The sequence below is a fragment of the Pristis pectinata genome, chromosome 9, assembly GCF_009764475.1.
Source record: "Pristis pectinata isolate sPriPec2 chromosome 9, sPriPec2.1.pri, whole genome shotgun sequence".
NCBI lineage: Eukaryota > Metazoa > Chordata > Chondrichthyes > Rhinopristiformes > Pristidae > Pristis > Pristis pectinata.
The window spans coordinates 1,643,278-1,666,894 of NC_067413.1; the positions used below are offsets into that span (position 1 = coordinate 1,643,278).

At 46.2% G+C, this 23,617-nt stretch overlaps 1 protein-coding gene across 1 annotated transcript in view; it reads right to left on the reverse strand.

Moving 5' to 3' along the window:
* Positions 1-3,704: 3,704 nt before the first annotated feature.
* faim2a (Fas apoptotic inhibitory molecule 2a) overlaps positions 3,705-23,617 on the reverse strand; it is a 25,869-nt gene continuing 5,956 nt past the window's right edge. The window contains exons 5-12 of the mRNA XM_052022649.1: positions 17,988-18,041; positions 16,925-16,975; positions 15,216-15,255; positions 14,308-14,345; positions 12,164-12,251; positions 10,957-11,052; positions 10,220-10,273; positions 3,705-4,633 (exon numbers count right to left, since the gene is read on the reverse strand). Coding sequence (XP_051878609.1) covers positions 4,487-4,633; positions 10,220-10,273; positions 10,957-11,052; positions 12,164-12,251; positions 14,308-14,345; positions 15,216-15,255; positions 16,925-16,975; positions 17,988-18,041 — 568 coding nt within the window. The 3' untranslated portion in view covers positions 3,705-4,486. The remainder of the gene's footprint in view (positions 4,634-10,219; positions 10,274-10,956; positions 11,053-12,163; positions 12,252-14,307; positions 14,346-15,215; positions 15,256-16,924; positions 16,976-17,987; positions 18,042-23,617) is intronic.

Genomic DNA, 23,617 nt, shown 5'->3' on the forward strand with positions numbered 1-23,617 from the left:
ACTGAACCAGGTAAGGAGGGCATTCAGGATCATTTTAAAGGGAGTTCCTGAGCTGAGAAACCAGGCACAGAATGCTAAGTGGAGACTCGAGACTGCAGATGCTGGAATCTGGAGTAACAGAGAAGATGCTGGAGGAACTCAGCGGGTCGCGCTGCCTCTCCCCTCTCTGTGCTTCTTGTCACAGTCACAACCAAAGTTGCCTGTGGAGGGAAATGGAAGGTCAACCTTTTAGGTCAAGACTTTTCTTGTGGAGTCCAGATGGAGGGTCTGAACCTGAAACATTGTACATTTTCCCCCACATATGCCGCTTGACCTGCTGCGTTGCTGCAGATTGCTCAGCCCTCAGTGTGGAGGATCCTAGTCTCTGGACAATGTCTGAAAACATCTGAAGATTCCTGTTGCAATGGATCAAGGGTTTCTGATCAGCCGTTTCCACGCAGTGCTGCCTGAATCCAAGGCATTGAGCTTGTGCTTTATGATGTCCCAGAAGAATCCAAGTGATGGGGCTGAGCTGAGGGGTGCAGAGGGAAAGCTTACACACATAAAGGCAGAGAGCTGAAATTCCATAGCAATTAGATTAGGTTCAGTCAGTGCTACTGACACAAACATACAGGTCTTCAAGAACCAATATGGAAAACTTATACTTTTTGTGTGACTCAGGCCAGATCCACGTGTAGGTCCTGCACAGAACTAAAACAGCTGTGAAAGAATAACAATCTGCTGGAGTAACTCAGCAGGTCGAACAGCATCGGGGGGGGGGGGGGGAGGAATTGTGAACATTTTGGGTCGCAACCCTGCATTAGGACTGAGAGTGGAGGTGGCTGGTATAATGAGTGTTGAGACAGGAGCCTGAAGTGATTGGTGGACTGAGGACGGGTGAAAGATGCAGTGAAGGAATAATTGTTTGTGGGCCACTGTTGTGAGAAAAGGCAGAACAGTTTTGTCAGGAGCTGCAAATTGGTGTGATCAGTTTATGACTGGTTTAGTTACTGGAATAATGCAAGTATGAGGGACATTGCACTGGAGAAGCTGGGTTTGTTCTCCTTGGAACAGGAGGCTGTGAAGGGATCTGACAGGTATTTAAAATCGTGAAGGGTACAGAGTAGAGAGAAACTTCCATTGGTGTGGCTTAAGAACCAGAGGAAATTGGTTGAAAGTGACTGGCAAAAGAACATGAGAAATCGAGGCAGGAGGCCATTTGGCCCTTCATGTCTGTTCTGCCGTTCAGTAAAATTGTGGGTGATTCAGACCACCATCTTTTACCTCAGAACCAGCAGTGATGTGAAGACAAACTATTGATGCAGCAAAGGGTTAGGGTCTGGATTCTCAGCCAGGGGAGGCACATTTAATTGTGGCATTCAAAGGAAGCTGGATCTTCAGGGCTACGGGAAGAAGGCAGGAATCAGACGACCTGGGTTGCCCTTGCATAGGGCTGGCATGGATGGTGGACTGAATGGCCTTGCTCTGCTCTGGACTCTTTCTGCAACTATGCACCATGCTATCCGTGGCATAAATGCAAACTGTGAGTGATTGTCCACAGGAGGAATCTGGTGGGAGATGAAGCCTTTCTCCTGGTGGGGTGGGGAACTGCCAATGAGTCACACAGCAATGGAAATGGGATATTCAGCCCAACTCGTCCATGCTGACCAGTGGGCACTCTTCGGTATTCATCCTATCTTCCAGCACTTGGCCTATACCTGCCTTTTTCTAGATGACTAAAGTATTCATCTAGAACTCCTCAGATACTGTCAGCAACTCTGCGTCCACTGGTTTCTAAGGCAGTGCATTCCAGGTATTCACCACTGTCTGAGTGAAAAAGGCCCCCCTCAGATCTCCAAATCTCTTACCCCTTACCGTATAGTTTTATCTACCTTGGAGAAGGGGAAAAGTTCCCTTCAGTCTCTCCTATCTATACCCCTCATAATTTTACACACCTCAGTCGTCCCCTCTTAAACCTCCTCTGCTCTAGGGAAAACAGACACAGTCTCTCTACATAACTGAAACGCTCCACCCCAGGCAACATCCTGGTGAATCTCCTCTGCACCCTCTCCAGTGCAGTCACATATAGTGTAGTAGCCAGAACTGCATACTGTAGTCCAGCCGAGGTCTGACCAAGGTTTTATAAGGTTGGAGCATAACCGCCCTGCTCTTGTATTGAATGCAATGCCCCAACTGATGAAGGCCAGTGGCCCCATGCCTTCTTATCCAAGTTATCCACCAGTACTCCCACCTTTGAGGATCTTTTGACTAAGCAGGATGTGTATAGTGCTCTGCCACAGGGATTGGTGCTAGGGAACATGAACAAAAGGAACAATACCAACTTCTGTGGAGGGGTCACCCGGAGAGTGGAGTTGAGCCAATGACTGGACCACATCTGATGGAAGCCCACTGACCTGAATGGTGTCAATTTCTCCACAGATACTGTCTGATCTATTGAATATTTACAGTGCTTTTTTTAATTTTTAAACGATGTGGAAGTGGTTTTCCACAGGATTGCTACTGGAATAACTGTTCCTCACAAATTTTCTAAATGATTTGGCTTGGGAATTGTAAGTAAAATTTTAGGAACATTTTTCATGCTTTGGAAATAAGATTTAGATGGGGTTTTGTCCCTGGGAATCTTGGGTACGGATACATCACTAGAAGCAGCAAGGCATGTTATCCTGAAAGTGCAATAAGGCCCTGCTGTTGATTCCTAGAGATATGAAAACACTCAATGTTTCATCCAAACACTGCCTGACCTGATGAGTGTTTCCAGCATTTTCTGATTTTATTTCAGAGTTCCAACATTGGCAGTCTTTTTGATTTTAAGTTCAGTAGAATCTTGGTTGGGCCATATATGAAGTAATGAGAATGTTCCAATTACTGAAGGATGTCGAGCCTCTGGGCTACAAAGTAGGTCTAACGTGGATGATACAGGACCTGAGAGTATGGTCATTGGGAAAGGTTGACACCTCTGGGTTCTCCGTGTTAAGTTGGTTGCTGTGGTTTCATTTGGCTGGTTACTCCGTTTTTATTCAGTTAATGTCATTCTTTCTTGGTCCTCAGTACCGTGGGACCGAGGGGTGTTAAATAAACTACATCAAACCACATAGAGGCCCTCCCCGGTTTACAAACACCCAAACTGCAACAACTAGGCACTGGGTGAAGCTGAGCAAAGCTGGGAGCGCTGAGCATTTCCTCTTGCTCACTGAGTCAGTGCGGCTGGCTGGCCGTTGCTCTTCCTGTGCCTGCTCACTCTCCTGGCACCCTGATTTTGTTCATTTTTGACTTTTGAACAGTTCTCAGGAATGGAATCTGGGGACTTCCTAAGTAGCTAAAGCTCGTTCCCGGCTTTGGGCAGAGATCTTGACTTGGATGCTTCCAAGAAGCAACCAGAGAGCCTGAGATGGTTCTCTGAAGAACAAAGAATATTAAAGAGAGATTTAATAGTCTTCAAAATCAGGAAGGTGTTTTGATTAAGGACATGGGAAACTTGCTGTTCATGGGAGGATTAGTAACTGCAGGTCAAAGTGATCAATTTATGGCACTTGACAAAAAGCCAGTTCACCTGAACTCTAATTGCATGAAAGAGCAGGGAAGTGGGGTCAGTTCAAAGATTTGATGGATCCTGCTTTTTGATTCCATGACTGTGAAGAAGGATTGAACATCAACTGAGAAGCTATAACAATCTTTAATCGAAAGGTACAAAGGTTGCAGAAAATACAGTCACATTTACACCACATCCACTGGGCTCGGATCCCAGCCACAATGCCTCTTTTTATCTGAAATGTATTGGAGTGGGTGTGAACGGAGTGAGGCTCTGGGCAATGAGAAGCTGCAGGGCTCACTTAGCTCTGGGGACCTGGTTAAAGCCATGAACGGCCCCTCAGGGGGAGCACAGAGCCACTGGGGATCAGACAGTTACACCCGGGCACAACACAGCAAGCAGCTGCCACCTCCATGAATGTTATCAGGGCCCGTATGAACCCCAAAACTCTGCAGCCTGTAAATGCCCACATCTATAAAAATATACATTTATATAAATAAGAGGCTGAACAGGACCAGAACTGACAATGTGGCTGCGCTAAGATCACACTCAATATAAACAATAAGTTATAATAATTCAGGCTACCTGAGCAGATGAGAAAAAGATGAAATGTAAAGAGGGGTCTCTTTCTGCTGAGAGATGCACGGGCTTTACCTGTCCTGTGCAGGGTGGGTGGAGACAGGGAAGCAAAGTTGGCCTCAGGACCTTTGTCCTGGGCTAGGAATTGAAATAATGGTATTCACAAACCCTCCTGACCCTGCACAGTGGAAAAGGGAGGGGGACGTGACTCTGATACCACTGACTGGGACTAGTGAAGGGGAGATGGAGAAAGCCTACAGAAGCCCCAGGCAGGTCGAGTGGAGGGTTGAGGGTCCCCCGAGGCTGGGTCCTGGTTTCACAGACGGAGGGAGGCGGTGGGAAGGAGCTGCAAGTCACCAGGTGAAAGCCGACAGCTGCTCACTCGCGACTCCCGAACAGCTGCAGGAAGAACATGAAGATGAAGACGATGTCGACATAGAGGCAGAGCGCGGCAAAGATGTGCTCCTCAGGGCTCAGGGAGTACCGCTTGTTGCCCACCAGAAGCTGCGTGTCGTAAGCCAGGAACTGCCAGAGGAAGGACAAGAGGGTGAGGAGCAGCTGTGCATGCCCCAGTCTGACTGCCAGCAGGAGAAGGCACTGGGTGCTCCGCACAACTGGGGACGAGCCAATCCACAGAACAGCTGGTACTGCTGTGGCTACAAGTCAAGTTCATTGGCACATGCACATGTACGCTGAGGTACAGGTACACTGAAAAACTTGCTTGTAGCAGCATCACAGGCATGTAGGTACAGACAACACACAGAACATAAATTATACACAAGTCATACAAGACAATGAAGAAAAAGACCATGTAAAACAAGACATTAGTGCAAAACTAAAACACAGAAACAAGTCCAAGGTCGTGCAACTGTGTGATTTCAGAAACAAGCAAAGACTATCAGGCAATTAGAAACTGACTGAACCACTGATATACTTCAAACATTATTCAAAAGCAAAATCTAAAATGTAAGAACATTTAAATAAACCCAAACAATTTTAAAATCTGTAATTGAGCTGGCTGCTTGCACAGCCTCTCTGCAGGTGTTCCTGTGGTGAAGTGAGCGAGGAAGGTGTCCCTGTAGGTTGTCTGCAGGCAAAGGGACGTCCAGCAAGTGGGAGGCTTTTAAAGTGAGGTAATGAGAGTTCAAGATCTGCACGTTCCTGTTAGAGTGAAGGGCAAGGCCGGTGGGAATAGGGAATGAGGATGATGAGGAATATTGAGGCTCTGGTCAGGTAAAAGGAGGCATGGGTCAGGTGCAGGCAGCTGGGATCAAGCGAATCCCTGGAGTAGATGGGATGTAGGAGTGTACTTCAGAAGGAAATCAGAAGGGCAAAATGGGGGTCATGACATACCTTTGGCAGAGAAGATTAAGGAGAATCCAAAGAGATTTTATATTAAGGGAAAAAGAGCAACTAGGGAGAGTATAGGGCCCCTCAAAGACCAAAGTGGACATCCATGTGTGGAGCCACAGAAGATGGGCAATGAATATTTCTCTTCAGTTTTTACCTTGAAGAAAGACATGAAAACTTTGGAAGTTGAGATAGTGAATGGGGAGGTCTTGGGGATAGTCTGCATTACAGCAGAGGAGGTGCTGGATGTCTTAAAATGTATTGAAGTAGATAAAGCTCCAAGGAAGGCCTGATCAGGTATATCCAAGAACACCGGGAAGTGAGAGAAGACTGAGATATATGATTTATACATCGTCGTTAGTCACAGGTGGGCTTCACTCGAACTGTGAGGCGAATCGCATAACTAGGATTGTAGACAGGGCTTTAAACTAACGAGGAACATGGAGGGTTCCAAGAATTGAAAGTTTAATAAATGAGGAGGAAATTAAAGAGCGGTGGCATAGGATAGTGAGTCAGAGTGTGATGGGCAGGGCAGAAGATGAAAATGGAAATATGAAAACAGTAAATCCAGAGTTGTAAATAATTGTAAAAATCAAAGGTTATGTTCTTCATTTGAATTCAAAGCAAGAATGACAGGCAGGTGATAAGTCAGGATAATTTACTGAATAATAGAAGTACAACAAATCCGGATGTTAGGATACAGAATGTTAGGATCGGGGATGAGGATGTTCGGATACCGAATGTTAGGATAGGGGATGAGGTCTACACGAACATGTCTAAGATAGTAGGTAGCGAAGATAGTAAGAAGGATGGACAGGTAGAAAGTCAGGATAATCTGCTGATCAATAGAGGTACAATAAAATCAATAGCAGATACCAGTCTAAACATACTATATTTAAATGCACGTAGCATCAGGAATAAAGTAGATGACCTAGTGGCACAACTACAGGTTAATAAATATGACATCGTTGCAATCACTGAGTCGTGGCTTCATGATGGATGTGATTGGGAACTGAATGTCAAGGGGTATACAGTATATAGGAAGGATAGGAGGGTAGGCAGAGGGGGAGGTGTGGCCATGATGGTTAGTAGCGATATAAAATCAATAGAAAGGAAGGACATTGGGTCAGAGGAGGTGGAATCCTTATGGGTGGAGCTGAGAAATAGCAAGGGTAAAAGAACAATAATAGCAGTCATATATAGGCCCCCGAACAGCAGTCAGGAAGTGGACCATAAGTTGCAGATTGAGATAGAAAAAGCGTGTCAGAGTGACAATGTGAAGATAATTATGGGGGATTTTAACATGAAGGTGGACTGGGAAATGCAGCAAGGCGGTAGTACTCAGGAGAGTGAGTTTGTGGAATGTCTAAGGGATGTTTTTCTGGAGCAACTTATTGAGGAGCCCACCAGGGGATCGGCTGTTTTGGATTGGGTGCTGTGTAGTGAACCCGAGGTGATTAGGGAACTAAAGGTAAAGGAACCACTGGGAACAAGTGATCACAATATGATTGAGTTTAGTTTCAAGTTTGAGAAGGAGAAGCTGATAACTGGTGTATCGATATTTCAGTGGAATAAGGGAAATTACAAAGGTATGAGAGATGAGTTGGCCCAAATTGATTGGAGGAGTAAGTTAGCTGGAGGGACGGCAGAGGAAAAATGGAAGAAATTTCTACAGGAAATAAGGACAATGCAGGACAGATATATTCCAAGAAAAAAGAAGGTTTTGAATGGAAAAAAGGCACAGATGTGGATAACGAGGGAGGTGAAGGATAAAATAAAAGCAAAAGGGGCGGCGTACAAAGTAGCAAAAATTAGTGGGAAAACAGAAGATTGGAACGATTTTAAAAATCTGCAGAGAGAAACTAAGAAGGTCATTAGGAAAGCAAAGATGAGTTACGAAAGGAAGCTGGCGGACAACATTCGGAAGGATTCTAAGAGTTTTTTTAAATACATAAGGAATAAAAGAGAGACACGGGTTGACATAGGACCAATTGATAACGGTGCAGGAGGTATTATAATGGATGATAGTGAGATGGCAAGGGAATTGAATGAATATTTTGCATCGGTCTTCACCGTGGAGGACATAAGCAATGTGCCCATTAGTCAGGAGTCTCACGAATTGGAGCTGAGTTCAATTGAGATTAATAGGGAGAAGGTGCTTGGAAAACTAAAGGGGCTTAAGGCTGATAAGTCTCCCGGACCGGATGAGGTGCATCCCCGGGTTCTGAAGGAGGTGGCTGTGGAGATAGCAGAGGCGTTGGCGATTATTTTTCAGGAATCGATAGATTCTGGCATGGTTCCGGAGGACTGGAGGGTAGCGAATGTAGTTCCGTTGTATAAGAAAGGTGGGAGGCAGCACAAAGGCAATTACAGACCTATTAGTCTGACGTCAGTGGTGGGAAAATTATTGGAGTCTATCCTCAAGGAGGAGGTTACCGAATACCTAGAGGCGCAAGGCAAGATAGGACCTAGTCAACATGGTTTTGTGAAGGGGAGGTCCTGTCTGACCAACCTATTGGAGTTTTTTGAAGAAATCACAGGTAGGGTGGATAAGGGAGAGGCGGTAGATGTTGTGTATTTAGACTTTCAAAAGGCCTTCGATAAGGTGCCTCACAAGAGACTGATTAATAAGATGAGAGGTCATGGAATTATGGGCAGGGTAGCAAAATGGGTGGAGAATTGGCTGGTTGGCAGGAAGCAAAGGGTGGAAATAAAAGGATCTCGTTCTGGTTGGTTACCGGTTACTAGTGGTGTGCTGCAAGGGTCGGTGTTGGGGCCTCTCCTTTTTACCTTGTACATCAATGATTTGGATGATGGAATAAATGGTTGTGTGGCTAAGTTTGCGGATGACACCAAGATAAGTGGAGGAGTAGGGAGCATAGAGGAAATAGAAAGAATGCAGAGGGACCTAGACAGTTTAGGAGAATGGGCAAGGAAATGGCAGATGAGATTCAATGTTGAGAAATGTGCAGTTGTACACTTTGGAAGTAGAAATAAGCGGGTAGATTATTATCTAGAAGGAGAGAAGATTGATAGTGCGGTAGTACAAAGGGACTTGGGGGTACTCATACAAGATACCTTAAAAGTTAACCACCAGGTTGGATCGGTGGTTAAGAAAGCGAATGCTATGTTGGCATTCATCGAGAGGTATAGTGTATAAAAGTAAGGAAGTGTTGATGAGGCTCTACGGGGCGCTAGTGAGGCCTCATTTGGAATACTGTGCGCAGTTTTGGGCCCCACATCTTAGGAAGGATGTGCTGACGTTGGAGAGGGTTCAGAGGAGATTTACGAGAATGATTCCAGGAATGAAAGGGCTTAAGTATGATGAGCGTTTGTCGGCTCTTGGACTGTACTCGCTGGAGTACAGAAGGATGAGAGGGGACCTCGTAGCGACATTTAAAATGTTGACAGGTAAGGATAGAGTAGATGTGGCTAGGCTGTTTCCCTTGGTGGGCGTGTCCAGGACCAGAGGGCACAATCTTAGAATTAGAGGGTACAGTTTCAAGACAGAGATGAGGAGAAGTTTCTTTACCCAGAGGGTGGTGAAATTGTGGAACTCCTTGCCACGCACAGCAGTGGAGGCCAGATCAGTGGGGGTATTCAAGGAGGAGATAGACAGATATCTAAATAGTCAGGGTATCAAGGGATATGGGGATAAGGCTGGCAAATGGGATTAGAATAGTTTTTTTTTCTCTCTTTTTTTCCCACCCCATTTCTTTTTCCCTTTTCCTTGGAGCAGACTCGATGGGCCGAATGGCCTGCTTCTGCTCCCTTATCTTGTGATCTTGTGATCTTGTGATAACAAGGTAGGTGAGTTGACAGCACAGATAGTGCCATGGACCAGGACTGGGGTGCTCACTGTTCCAGAAGAACAGGCCAAGGGAGAAGGAGTGGGGCGGTGTTGTTAATCAAGGATGGTACCAGAGCAGGGTGGAGTATTATTGGGGAAATCTGAAGGCCATGTTTGAAGGGAACTGCAATTATCATGGGAGATTTTAATCTACACACTGATTAGACAAATCAAACCGGCAAGGGTACGGTGAAAGAAGAATTTGTAAAATGCATCAGGGACTGATTTTCAGAGCAGTACATTGCAGAATGTACCCAGGAACAGGCCATTTTAGATTTGGTCTTATGTGATGAGGAAGGATTTAATAAGGAATCTTCTGGTTAAAAATCTCCTGGGGGCAGTGACCACAATCTGATAGAATTGCAGATGCAGTTTGAGGATGAACACCACAGGTCTATAACCAGAGTCTTAAATTCAAATAAGGATTATTATAATGGCATGAGGGAGAAGTTGTCTAGGGCGGCCTGGGTAGACAAGGTAAGAGACAGGTCAGTAGAGGAATAGTGGCAGATATTCAAACAGCTGGTCTATAATGCTCAGCAAGAGTTTATTCAATCAAAAAGAGGGATTCCATGAGAATGAGGCACAATCCCTGGTTATCAAAGCAGGTAAAGGACAATGTTAAATTAAAAACTAGGGTATATAAGGTGACAAGGGCTGGTGGTAGACCAGAGGACTGGAAGGTTTGTAGGATCCAGCAGCAGGAGACTAAAGAGCTCAGAAGAAGGAAGAAAATTAATTTTGAGAGAAAAATTGCACGTATATAAAAACAGACAGTAAATGTTTCAATGGATGTGTAAATGGGAAGAGGATAGCTAAGGTAAATGTGGGGTCTCTAGATCCCGATCCCAGAAACTCCTCCCTGGTCACTGCAGGTTCTCTAACACACAATATAACAAAAATTTATTTACCAGAGTGAAGGCAACAGCTCCAAGACCTGCATAAATTGTCTGTAACCAGGGCAGCTGAAATTAGAATTGCAGGAAGCAGTTAGTGGCACTCTCCTTGCCCACACTGCCCAGTTCCCTGGGAACACCAGATGTGCATTAGGACCAGACCCTGTCAGTAGCCAGTGACCACCTCTTATCCTACTCAACCGATTCTGCTAGTGCAACACATTGTTCCTGTGAAGCTGGCAGGTCAGCGAGCAGGGGTGGCAGACCAAAAAGGATCTGTAGAACCCGAGGGGAGAGGAGGAAAAGGTTCAGAAGGATTAGACTTCTGTCTCCAGCTCTTCGAACACTGGAATCCTTTGCCAACAAAAAATCTCTTGCTCTCAGTCCTCATTGTGGGCAAAGGAGTTTCTTGCTCCCAAGGATTGAAGTCCTGCTCGGAGAGGTCACACCTGTCCTTCCCTCTGCTGCAGCCTCTGAGTTGATCAACACCTCCAGTGGCAGCAGCTCCTTACGGGAGTGGAGGTCCCAGTAGTGACACCCTCACGTCCCAAGAATGAGCAGTGATTAGGGCAGAGTGTTCAGTGTTACCCTGAAGGAGCAGGAACTGTATCCTGATGATAATCCCCAATCTATTCCCTTTGTACCAGTTGCAAATAACCCTTCTTCCCTCTTACTTCCTCAGCTGCCCAATATTTCTTGCCGCACTTCCATCCAGAGGAGCTGTGGTCACAAGCACTCACACGCTTACTTACGTATCCAAAGGGGACGGTGAAGGCCATGATCAATCCTGTCATCAACAGTGCCATGGTCATCCCAAACAGCAGGCCGTGGCAGGAGGTGAAGTCAAACTGGAACAGACAGCAACTGTCAGGGAGAAGACCAAGCCCTGCAAGCCCCGTCCATGAGGAGGAAAATGACCGCACCTTTTCACCCTCCCTCTCCCCCCACCATCCCATCAGGCTAACTGGCAGAAGCTTGGCATGATGGCTCACAGGACAGGGGAGCCCTTCTGAGAGTGCTGTGTTCCATCAGTAATGATCCTCCCCACAGTGTGACCCTCCCTCAGTACCGCCCCCCCCACAGTGCGACCCTCCCTCAGTATCACTCCCCCACAGTGTGACCCTCCCTCAGTACCGCCCCCCCACAGTATGACCCTCCCTCAGTATCACTCCCCCACAGTGTGACCCTCCCTCAGTATCACCCCTCCCAGTGTGACCCTCCCTCAGTATCACCCCCCCAGTGTGACCCTCCCTCAGTACTGCCCCTCCCACAGTGTGACCCTCCCTCAGTACTGCCCCTCCCACAGTGTGACCCTCCCTCAGTATTGCCCCTGCCACATTGTGACCCTCCCTCAGTACTGCCCCTCCCACAGTGTGACCCTCCCTCAGTACTGCCCCTCCCATAGTGCAGTGCTCCCCTAATGCCCAGGAGAGATGATTTTTAGGCTCTATCAGTATCAGTTTTGAACACGGCTCAGCACATCACGGAAACCAGCCTCCCCTCCATGGACTCTGTCTACACTTCTCACTGCCTTGATAAAGCAGTCAACATAATCAAAGACCCCACCCACCCCGGTCATTCTCTCTTCTCCCCTCTCCCATCAGGCAGAAGACACAAAAGCCTGAAAGCACATACCACCAGGCTCAAGGACAGCTTCTATCCCACTGTTATAAGAGTATTGAACAGTTCCCTAGTACGATAAGATGGAGTCTTGACCTCACAATCTACCTCATTATGACCTTGCACCTTATTGTCTGCCTGCATTGCACATTTTCTGTAACATTTTATTCTGCATTCTGTTATTGTTTTCCCTTGTGCTACCTCAACGCACTGATGTGATGAAATGATCTCTACAGATGGCATGCAAAACAAAGTTTTCCACTGTACCTCAGTACATGTGACAATAATAAATCAATTTACCTCACATACTTGGAAAATTAAACAAAAAGTTGCACAAACCTTCGTCTGGAAGGAGAAGATGGTGACTGTGAAACAGACCAAGGCTGTGATCCCAATGCACAGCAGCACAGTCTTTGTGTTGTGGTAGCTGGGAGAAGGAGCAAACATGTGAGCTCTCTGTATCCAAGGTTAAAGTGAACAAACCATATTACACATGACATGTGGTCACTGGCAATGCAAAATGAGCAACCCCAACTCCCCAACCTTACACCAGCTGTGTGCACCAACCAGTCCCTGAAACCATGAAGCCATTAAGTCTGACCCACTGGACACTTCCTCCATGCCTTTGTCTGCAAAGCATCCTGACACTCAGCCACATAGACTTGGGTGTGGTTCCCAATCTGTGCTGGGCCAGGAGGCCCCTCCAGTCAGTGAGACCTCAGCTGGCCTGTATCTCAACTCCACCCACCAACTCTGCTTCCTCAACCCTTAACCACACCCTCCAACTAAACTCTGTTGGAATTCACAGTTGCCCAGCTTTTGGTCGGCCAGGGGCGATGGGGGTGGTAGGGATCGGGGTAGGGGGCTTCTGGGTTGTGGAGTAATGAGGTAGGATGTGATGGGGTCAGGGGTTGGTGGATCAGAGGATGGTGAGGATGAGGCAGGGTTTGGTGGTCGGGTTGGAGGTGATAGAGCAGGAGTGGTGGGCTGAGGGGGATGGGAATGGGTTTGGTCAGCCAGTTGGGGGGGGGGAATTTAAGATTTCCACAGCCCTTCATCTGAAGAAGTGCTCCCTGTCATCATTCCTCGATGGCTGGCTTCAAGTTTATGCCCTTTGTTCTGTACTCTCCCTCCAAGGAGTTTTCCTCAATAAAATGCCTTACTCACCTTAAAAGGGTCTATCAGGTCATGTGGTAATCTTCCACACGAGGGATTTGAAGGTCTTGTTAGGGGGCTGTTTGACAGCTGTGAGTGCCAAGTGTATGGTCTGCACTGCTCAGTGCTTGACACACCCAACATACTGGTTCAACCAGGGACACCAGCAGCCCGTTCTGTACTTCAGCTGGCTCGATGCAAGGCCAGTCATGGTGAGGTCTACAGAACCCCGTAAAAACCTCTGCCTCGAGAGCTTTTCTCACCTCCCCAATGCACCCTGTCCTCTCACCAGAAGGAAGTTTACTCCTTTACTCATTCCAAACCTCTCACCATCTTAACAACCATCGCCCGGTCATCTCAACTTCAAGCTCTCTTCGCATTTGATCTTTCTCATCTCTGGAAACCTTATCTGTGCCTCCCTTAAGCCTTTCCTGAGTGTGGTGCCCAGAACGGTCTGTAGCCATCCAGCTTAGGACTACCAGTATTTGTAACGTTCTACACTGGTCTCTGTGGAGGTAACCTGAGCCAGCTCCTGACACTCAGAATCTGGAGTTCACATCCTGTTCCAGTCACTTGAGCACAAATACTCCAGTGCATGTGGACCACAGGAACAGGCTGTTGGCTCACCTGGGCTGTGCTAGTGTTAATGCTCCATAGGAACCTCGTCCCCTCACTGTCAAACCCACTCAATGTGACCTGAGCGCTCCTTCCTACTGCAGTGTGGTGTGGTGGAGGGGTTTGTAACTTGGACAATAGTTTAATAAGATAAAACAGAAAAGGCTGCAAACTTCCAGCAGAACAGACAGCACCTTTGGAAAGAGAGAGTTATGTTTCAGATCCTGGTTGGAATAGTCCTGGCAAAGGGTCTTGGACCTGAATGTTAACTCTGTCTCTCTTTCCAAGTGCTGGTTGACCCACTGAGTGTTTCTAGTATTTTCTGCTTTTATTTCAGATTTCCAGTATCTGCAATTTTTGAATGTTTCCACTGTGGTTTGTGTGAAAAGTTCAGTATTCTGACAATTAAATCAGCTGTTTCAAACCCATGATGAGCTTGGTGCCAACTGCGCTGTCAGTTCTTTTACTGACCATCTATAATACGTGCGGCAGCAATTTGCCCAACACTACTTCAATGGAACCTCCCAAACATGCGGCCTCCCCCATGTAAACACCACCACCTGCAGGCTCCCTTCCCAGTGCAGCAGTTCCGGAAGGCAGCTCACTGCCACCTTCTCTGGGGCAATTAGCGATGGGCAATAAATGCTGGTCTTGTTACCAATGTTCTCATCCCAAGAATGAAAAACCAACGTTGTTTTATAATCATTTCTTACGTGGTAAGCATCCCTGCCATGTATGACATGCTCAGAGTCTGAGGAAAGAAAGAGAGATTGTATCAGACAAGGGGACACACTCATATTCACTCAAGTTCAATCACATTTGACTTTCACTGGGGACCGGCCAGGATGGCAGGAACTAAGGAGGCCAGAATGTTTCATGCTCTGTTATAATTTGTTCTTGGGATGAGGCAATGATAGCACTAAACTTATTGCCCAGCCCTCAAATTTTTCCCCTGGAGCGTAGGAGGCTGAGGGGTGACCTTATAGAGGTTTATAAAATCATGAGCGGCATAGACGGTCACAGTCTCTTTCCCAGGGTAGGGGAGTCTAGAACCAGAGGACACAGGTTTAAGGTGAAAGGGGAAACAGGTTTAAGGTCCGAGGGGAAACTTTTCCCCACACAGAGGGTGGTGGGTGTGTGGAACAAGTTGCCAGAGGAGGTGATAGAGGAGGGTACAATTACAAGGTTTAAAAGACATTTAGGCAGGTACACAGACAGAAAAGGTTGAGGGGGATTTGGGCTGAATGCAGGCAGGTGGGACCAGCTTGGATAGACATCTTGGTTGACGTGGACAAGTTGGGCTGAAGAGGCCGTTTCTGTGCTGTATAACTCTGTGACTGTTCTGGAGCCATGAGTTCCTCCAGCAGGTTATTTGATGCTGCAGATTCCAGCATCTGCAGTCATGTCTCTGTCACTGAAACATAACGCAATCACTTTTCTCATTGTTGTTTCTGGAACTTGCAGTGTGCAACCATACCACATCCATCTGAGAGGGAACACAGACCCTCAGTTTATCGTTAAGAGTTAACAAACAGCGCAAGATTTCAAGAACACAACACAAATATAACATTTTCAAGAATATAGATATGTCAACTGCAACACCATCATGACAAATACGTACAAAAATTGACAGAAGAATTAAATTCCAGGGAAAACGTCTCCTGCATAGAGAGAACAGAGTAGATTAAAGCAAACAAACAAAAAGTTAGATTAAGAAAAAGCTTAAAAATCACCAAACCTATTGAACACAGATGTGGATAATGGTGCAAGAGATTTTCAAAATTTCTGCCTGGAGTGTAGATTTTAAAGTATCCCTCTGAATGGTTAGATTGCAGCAGAGTACCCAGGAATTAAAGTGCACCCTAAAGACTGCAATAGGGATACCACCGATCACATTGATCTTCACCTCTCTGCTAAAACACTCCTGTGCCCGAGGTGGAGGCAAGATTCTGCTTCCTGGCACTCCTTCTGGAGGTTGGGATTGGGAGAGGGTGGGCTTGTGATGAGGGTTAGTGTGGGGAAATTGGAGTGGATCATAGGTACTGGGTTACATGGGGGATTGGGGGAGAAGGGGTCCACCAACTGAAGCATTCAGCTGATTGCAACTGACAGTTTAGCTGCCAATGGGGGATTGGAGATGTCATTTCAATGGGGTTGGGAAAATCGAGGGGTGGATTGATGCAGATCTGCAGCAGTGGTGGGGGGTGGTTGGCAAGGATAAAGGTAACTTGTTCCCCTACCTGGCACAGTCCCAGCCAGTGTAGTGCTGGGAAGACCAACAAAGACCACAAGATCCAAAGTCCCTGTAAGGAGCGTTACACAGCGAATGACATCACCCTGTGCACTCCTGACACAGAAATTAAGCCAGGCTCACAAGGGTGACACGTTAACAAGGGCCTGGTGAAATTTCCAGAGTCAAGCCCAAACGGTCTGGAATTTGTCATTATTGCACCTTATTCTGGAAAATAAATAGTTTTTCAATTGGATTACATTGAAAAGTGCAATGGAATTTCTAAGGTTGTGATGTTGGAGGGGCTGGTTAGCTGAGCACATAAAATTCCTTGTTAATATTCCAAAACTAGTCACTGAAAATGTTGTTTAAGAACGGCTATAAACGTGAAGGATAGGAAGGATATATATTGTGTGTGTGTGTGTATGCAGGGTGTGTGTGTGACGTGTATGGGGGTGTGTGTGCGTATATGCAGGGTGTGTGTGACGTGTATGGGGGTGTGTGTGCGTATATGCAGGGTGTGTGTGACGTGTATGGGGGTGTGTGTGCGTATATGCAGGGTGTGTGTGATGTGTGGATGCATGTGTATGGATGCATGGGTGCATGTGTGTGGTGTGTGGATGCATGTGTGTGCGTGTATACACACACACACACACACACACACACACGTTGGGGTCAGGGTAGCAACATTTGAAGAATGAGGAATAGTGGGGTGAATGGAGGGTTATACGTGACAGCAGTAAGTTGTCAGCACAACAGGTTCAATGCCTGATGTTAACCATTGCCTCTCCTGCAGAGGGTTACCACTGACGTTTACCTCAAGCACACACATACACGTGCAACCCACTGTGGCCCCACTCACCCCAAACAGGAGAGCTTAAACAGGTTCCCTGAACCTAGCGAGCATCTGCCTGCATCCAACTGCCGCTGCAGTGTAACTCAGACTACAGAGTTAAGGTGTGTCCAGAGAAGTGACTGAGAGATGAGGGATGGTGGGGGTAGGAGACCATACAATGGGGACAAATTGGGGCAAGGTTTGGAGCAGGTCAATGGGAAGTGTCAGAGAGCGAGTAATATAAGTAATCAGTGTTGGAACTGACCTGACTCCTGAACAGCAGGCGAGAATGAGGTACGTGAAAATGAAGACCCCACTGGAGAAAAGGAAAGCAGAAAACAATTCAGCACGCGGCGAGGATTCAGGAAACAACTGGAACCAGTTCAGGTACATCAGCAGAAAAATTGACCATTAACCTTTACGTATCCCTGAACCAGGAACTCCCCTCAATAACAAACCTTCTTGGGACACAGAAACTCTGTGATCACAACCCTCTGTTGGTCATAGAGTTCTTGTGGCATTGACCCTCCCCCGGGTGTGGAGTCCCCACGGCAATGACCCTCCCCCAGGTGTGGAGTCCCCACGGTAATGACCCTCCCGCGGGTGTGGAGTCCCCACGGTAATGACCCTCCCGCGGGTGTGGAGTCCCCACGGTAATGACCTTCCCTCGGGTGTGGAGTCCTGTTGGTTATTCCTAGACAGCAAACTTTGATTGTCTTTTTCATTGGGGTGGGCAATCTTGGCTGAGTTCAATTCATTCAACAGCAAATCCCCAAGGACAAGTAGGAAACACTAGACCTGCCAATGATGTCTACAAGCTGGAAACAAAGTGGCCAATTTTGCTTTGCCTACCCCAGGGTGAGGGAGACGAGAGGTGAGAGTGGAGGGAAGAGATGAAGCCATGACGTTATTTGCCGCTTCAACCTCTGCATCATTATTTTTGATGGGTCGGGATCTGGTAAAATCCCTTGAACATTGCTGCCTAAATAATTTATGAAGGGAATTGCTACGTCCTGACTGAGACTGGAAACTCAGCAAAGATGTAGGTCAACATCAAGCAATTCCAGAGGGAGAAGAAATACTGGCGATGACATTCAGATGCTCACATTGAATAAGAACACTCAGAGCAGCTGGGCTGAATGGCTCGTTCCTGTGTACAACGTTCAGTGCGCAGCTTAGCAACACATGAACCACTAAAGTGAATAGTCAGGGCAAAATTCTTTCAATTACATAAAACAAATAAACAGCAGCCTCAGTATTTCTTTAAGCATCGTTTCTTAAACAATGAGTGAAGTGTCAAATAACGATAGAGAGAGTTTTGTACTTACAACGAGGTGTAGTACAAGATTAGATTCTTACGCACGTATTTTCTGACTGGGTCACTGCACAGGGAAAACACACAAACAAACACACCTGATGAATTACTGATACATGATCTGGAAGATACAATCAACTATGTTAAAACACTGGTCAAGAACAAGGGGACGAAAAGTCAAAAATCAGAACAAGGTGTTTCAGAGAAAAGCTAGGGAACATTTCTTCATATAAAAAGTGTGAGAAGTATGGAACTCATGTTGCGCTCTGTTGAAAGTATATCTATCCTTGTGTAGCCGTACGCGGCGTGTGGCAGAAAACGCAGAAACGCAGAGGCTGGACTGGAGCACACTTTACTGACTCAAACAACGTGCGCGCACTCACTAAAGTAACCGAGAGCCTCTCCGGCAGATGTGATGTGAGGTCCCTGCCGGAAGGCCCACCCCGCGGTTAGTCTGTGTTGCGCTCCTGCACGTGCGCCCGCAGCCGCCGATGGCGGTTCGAGTCCTGTGGGTCCGGGCCGCTACACTTGTGTTGGGAGTGCAGATTTATATACAATATTCTGGATGTGGCCTCATCAGGGTCCTGTATAAGTGGAGCTTGTCGCCTCGACACTTGTTTTTAAATTCTCTTACAATACAGGTCAGCATTTCTTTTGCCTTGCTAATTGTTCACTGTACCTGCTTCAGTGATCTGTATACATGAATCCTCGGAACACCAACACCTTCCAATCTCGTCATTTAAGAAATAACACATCTTTCTACAACATTCGCAGAAAATTCCAGTAGGTTTATCAAGCATGAATTTCCTTCCATAAATCCATGTGACTTTGTCTGATCCTGCCACTGTTCTCCATACCAGATTGCAGCATTTTCCTCGCTGACACGGTCATGCCACTGCCCTGTAGTTCCCTCTTTTCCTCCTCCCTTGTTTTTTTAAATATTGGGGTTACATTAGTTCTTCTCCAATCTGTTCCAAAGTCTATCGAGCATTGGAAGATGACCAAAAATGTATCTTCTGTTCCTACGGTTTGCTGATCCACTTCCCAAATTACCTGGGAATTTATCGGCCTTCAATCACACAGATTTCTGTAACACCATTCCGCTGCTAATACTGGTTTTAGTCAGCTCCTCCCTCTTTCAAGATCCTCTGTTCTCCGACATTTCTAAGAGGTTAATTGTGTCCTCATTTGTGAAGATGGAACCAAACTATGTGCTTAATTGCCATTTCTTTGTTCCCGTATTATAAATTTCCCTGTTTCTGACTGTAAGAACATTTGTTTTCACTAAACATTTTCTTTTATATATTTATAGAAGCTTTCACAATAAAGTTTCACTGCTAACTTACTCTGGTACACCATTTTCCCCTCATGATCAATTCCTTTGCTGAATTCTAAATTGTTCCCAATCCTCAGGTTTGCTTTATCTGGCCATTTTGTGTGTCTCCTCCTTGGATTCAATACCATCTCTAATTTATTATTTTTGAGATTTGTTAGAGATTTATAGAGTCACAATGGAAGTATGCCCTTTGGCCCAACTTGTCCATGCAACCAAGGTGCCTATCTAAGCTAGTCCCATTTGACTGCATTTGTCCCGTATCCCTCTAAACCTTTGCTGTGCAAGTGTCTTTTATATGCTGTCATTGTATCTGCCTCTATAATCTCTGCTGGAAGCTCATTCCATATATTCACTATCATCCCAGTACCAGAGAAAAGCAAGGTAACATGCCTCAATGACTACCGACCAGTGGCTCTGACATCCACCATCATGAAGTGCTTTGAGAGGTTGGTCATGGCACACATCAACTTCAGCCTACCAGACAACCTGGACCCACTGCAATTCGCCTATCGCCGAAACAGGTCTACAGAGGATGCCATCTCCCTGGCCCTTCACTCAGCTCTGGAGCATCTGGACAGTAAGGACACTTACGTTAGACTATTGTTTATTGACTACAGCTCTGTCTTCAATATAATAATCCCAAGCAAGCTTGTCACCAAACTCCAAGACCTAGGACTCAACACCTCCCTCTGTAACTGGATCCTTGACTTTCTAACAAACAGACCGCAGTCAGTGAGGATAGGCAGCAATTCCTCTGGCATGATCATTCTCAACACTGGTGCACCTCAAGGCTGCGTCCTCAGCCCTCTACTGTACTCCCTATGCGCTCATGACTGTGTGGCCAGATTCTGCTCTAACTCCATCTACAAGTTTGCAGATGATACCACCGTTGTAGGCCATATCTCAAACAGTGATGAATCGGAGTACAGGAAGGAGATAGAGGGCTTAGTGGAATGGTGTCATGACAACAACCTTTCCCTCAATGTCAACAAAACTAAAGAGCTGGTCATTGACTTCAGGAAAGGGGGTGGTGTACATACACCTGTCTACATCAATGGTGCTGAGGTCGAGAAGGTTGACAGCTTCAAGTTCCTGGGAGTGAACATCACCAACAACCGGTCCTGGACAAACCACGTGGATGCCATGGCCAAGAGAGCTCACCAGCGCCTCTACTTCCTCAGGAGGCTAAAGAAATTTGGTTTGTCCCCTTTGACTCTCACCAACTTTTACCGATGCACCATAGAAAGCATCCCATCAGGATGCATCACGGCTTGGTATGGCAACTGCTCTGCCCAAGACCACAAGAAGCTGCAGAGAGTTGTGGACACAGCCCAGTGCATCATGGACACCAGTCTCCCCTCCTTGGACTTTACCTCTCATTGCCTTGGTGAAGCAGCCAGCATAATCAAAGACCCCACCCACCTGGGACATTCTCTCTTCTCTACTCTTCCATTGGGTAGAAGATACAGGAGCCTGAGGGCATGTACCACCAGACTTAAGGACAGCTTCTATCCCACTGTGATAAGACCATTGAACGGTTCCCTTATACAATGAGATGGACTCTGACCTCACAATCTACTTTGTTGTGACCTTGCACCTTATTGCACTGCACTTTCTCTGTAGCTGTGACACTTTACTCTGTACTGTTATTGTTTTTACCTGTACTACATCAATATACTCTGTACTAACTTGATGTAACTGCACTGTGTAATGAACTGACCTGCAAGATCGGATTGTAAGACAAGTTTTTCACTGTACCTCAGTACAAGTGACAATAATAAACCAATTCTAATACTCTCTGTGTGGAAAAACCTGCCTCCCAGATCCCCTTTAAATCCTTCTCCTCTAGTCTTAGACTCCCCTACCCTATGAAAAAGATTATCTACCCTATCTATGCCTCTCATAATTTTATATACCCATGTAAGACCACCCCTCAGCCTCCTTTGCTCCAGGGAAAACAGCCTATTCAATCTGTCCTTATAACTCCAGCACCCCAGTTCTGGCAACATCCCTGTGAATCCCTCCTACAACCTCTCTCGCTTAATCACATTCTTCCTGTAGCGTGGCGACCAGAAATGCACACAATACTCCAAGGGTGGCCTAACCAACGCTTTGTTCAGCTGTAACATGACAGCCCAGCTCCTATACTCAGTACCTTGGGCAAGCATACTATATGCCTTCTTCACCATTCAGTCTACCTATGTCTCCATTGTCTGGGACTCTGTCTGCCTGTGTCGCCATAGCCATTCACTATATAGCCTGCCCTGGTTTAACTTCCCAAAATGCATCATTTCACACTTGTCCGAGTTAAATCCCATCAGCTGTTCCTTTGCCCACTTTTCCAGTCGATCCAGATCCTGTTGTAACCTCAGAAAACCTTCTTCACTGGTCACTACACTGCCATATTTGGTGTCATCTGCAAACTGACGAACCATACCACCTACATTCTCATCCAAAACATTAATACATATGACAAGCAGAAGGTCACAGGCCTCCAATGTGAAAAGCAACCCTCCACTACCACCCTCTGACTCCTACCACCGAGCTAATTTTGGATCCAATTGGCCAGCTCTCCCTGGATCCCATGTGTCCTCACCTTCTGGACCAGCCTACCATGTGGGACCATGGCAAAGGCCTTGCTAACATAGAACAGCACAGCACAGGGACAGGCCTTTCAGCCCAAGATGTCTGTGAAATTGGTTTATTATTGTCACTTGTACCAAAGTACAATGGAAAAACTTGTCTTGCATACCGTTCATACAGATCAATTCATTACACAGTGCATTGAGGTAGTACAAGGGAAAACAATACAGAATGCAGAATAAAGTGTCACAGCTACATACAAAGTGCGGTGCTGGTAGACAATAAGATGCAAGGTCATAACAAGGTAGACTGTAAGATCAAGAGTCCAGCTTATCGTACAAGGGGATTGTTCAATAGTCTTATAGCAACAGGGTAGAAGCTGTCCTTGAGCCTGGTGGTACGTGCTTTCAGGCTTTTGTATCTTCTGCCCGATGGGAGAGGGGAGAAGAGAGAATGTCCCGGGTGGGTGGGGTTTTTGATTATGTCGGCTGCTTTACCGAGGCAGCGAGTATAGGGTTAAATTAAACCCATCCTCCTGCACATGATCCATACCCCTTCATTCCCTGTATGTTCACGTGCTCGTCTAAATGCATCTTGATGAGATGGACTCTTGACCTCACAATCTACCTCGTCATGACCTTGCACCTTATTGTCTGCCTGCACTGCACTTTCTCTGTAACTGTAACACTTTATTCTGCATTCTGTTATTGTTTTCCCTTGTACTACCTCAATGTACTGTGTAATGAAATGATCTGTGTGAATGGCATGCAAAGCAAAGTTTTTCACTGTACCTCGGTACATGTGACAATAATAAACCAATTTACCACTTGTCACATTCTCATCCATTCACTTGTCTATCTCCCTGAAGACTCTTTGCATGATCTTTACACAACCTTACAAATCCACACCTCTCTGCAGTACAGAATTCCAAAGATTCAAAGTTTTCTGAAAAAGGAAATTTCTGTGAATTCACTCCTGGTTCTGGATCCTCCCACCAGCAAAAACATACTCAACGTATCTACTATGCCAACTTTAGAGTCATAGAGCACTGTAGCACAGAAACAGGCCCTTTGGCTCATCTAGTCCATGCTGACCTGATCTTCTGCCTAGTCCCATCTACCTGCACCTGGACTATATCCCTTCAAACCCCTCCCATCCATGCACCCATCCAAACTTCTCTTAAATGTTACAATTGAACCCACATCTACCACTTCTGCTGGCAGCTCGTCCCACACTCCCACCACCCTCTGAGTGAAGAAGTTTCCTCTCAGATTCCCCTTAAATATTTCACCTTTCACCCTAAACCTATGTCCTCCAGTTCTAGTCTCACCCAACCTGAGGGGAAAAAGCCTGTATGCATTCACCCTATCTAGACCCCTCATAATTTTGAATGCCTCTATAAGATCTCCCTCATTTTCCTGCACTCCAGGGAATAAAGTCCTAACCTATTCAACCTTTCCCTATAACTCAGGTCCTCAAGTCCCGGCAACATACTTGTAAATTTTCTCTGCACTCTTTCAAGCCTATTGATATCCTGTATGTAGGTGACCAGAACTGCATACAATACTCTAATTTCAGCTTCACCAACATCTTGTACAACTTCAATATAACATCCCAACTCCTGCACTCAATGCCCTGATTTATGAAGGCCAAAGTGCCAAAAGCTCTCTTTACCACTCTATCTACCTGTGACGCCACTTTAAAGAAACTATGGACCTGTATTC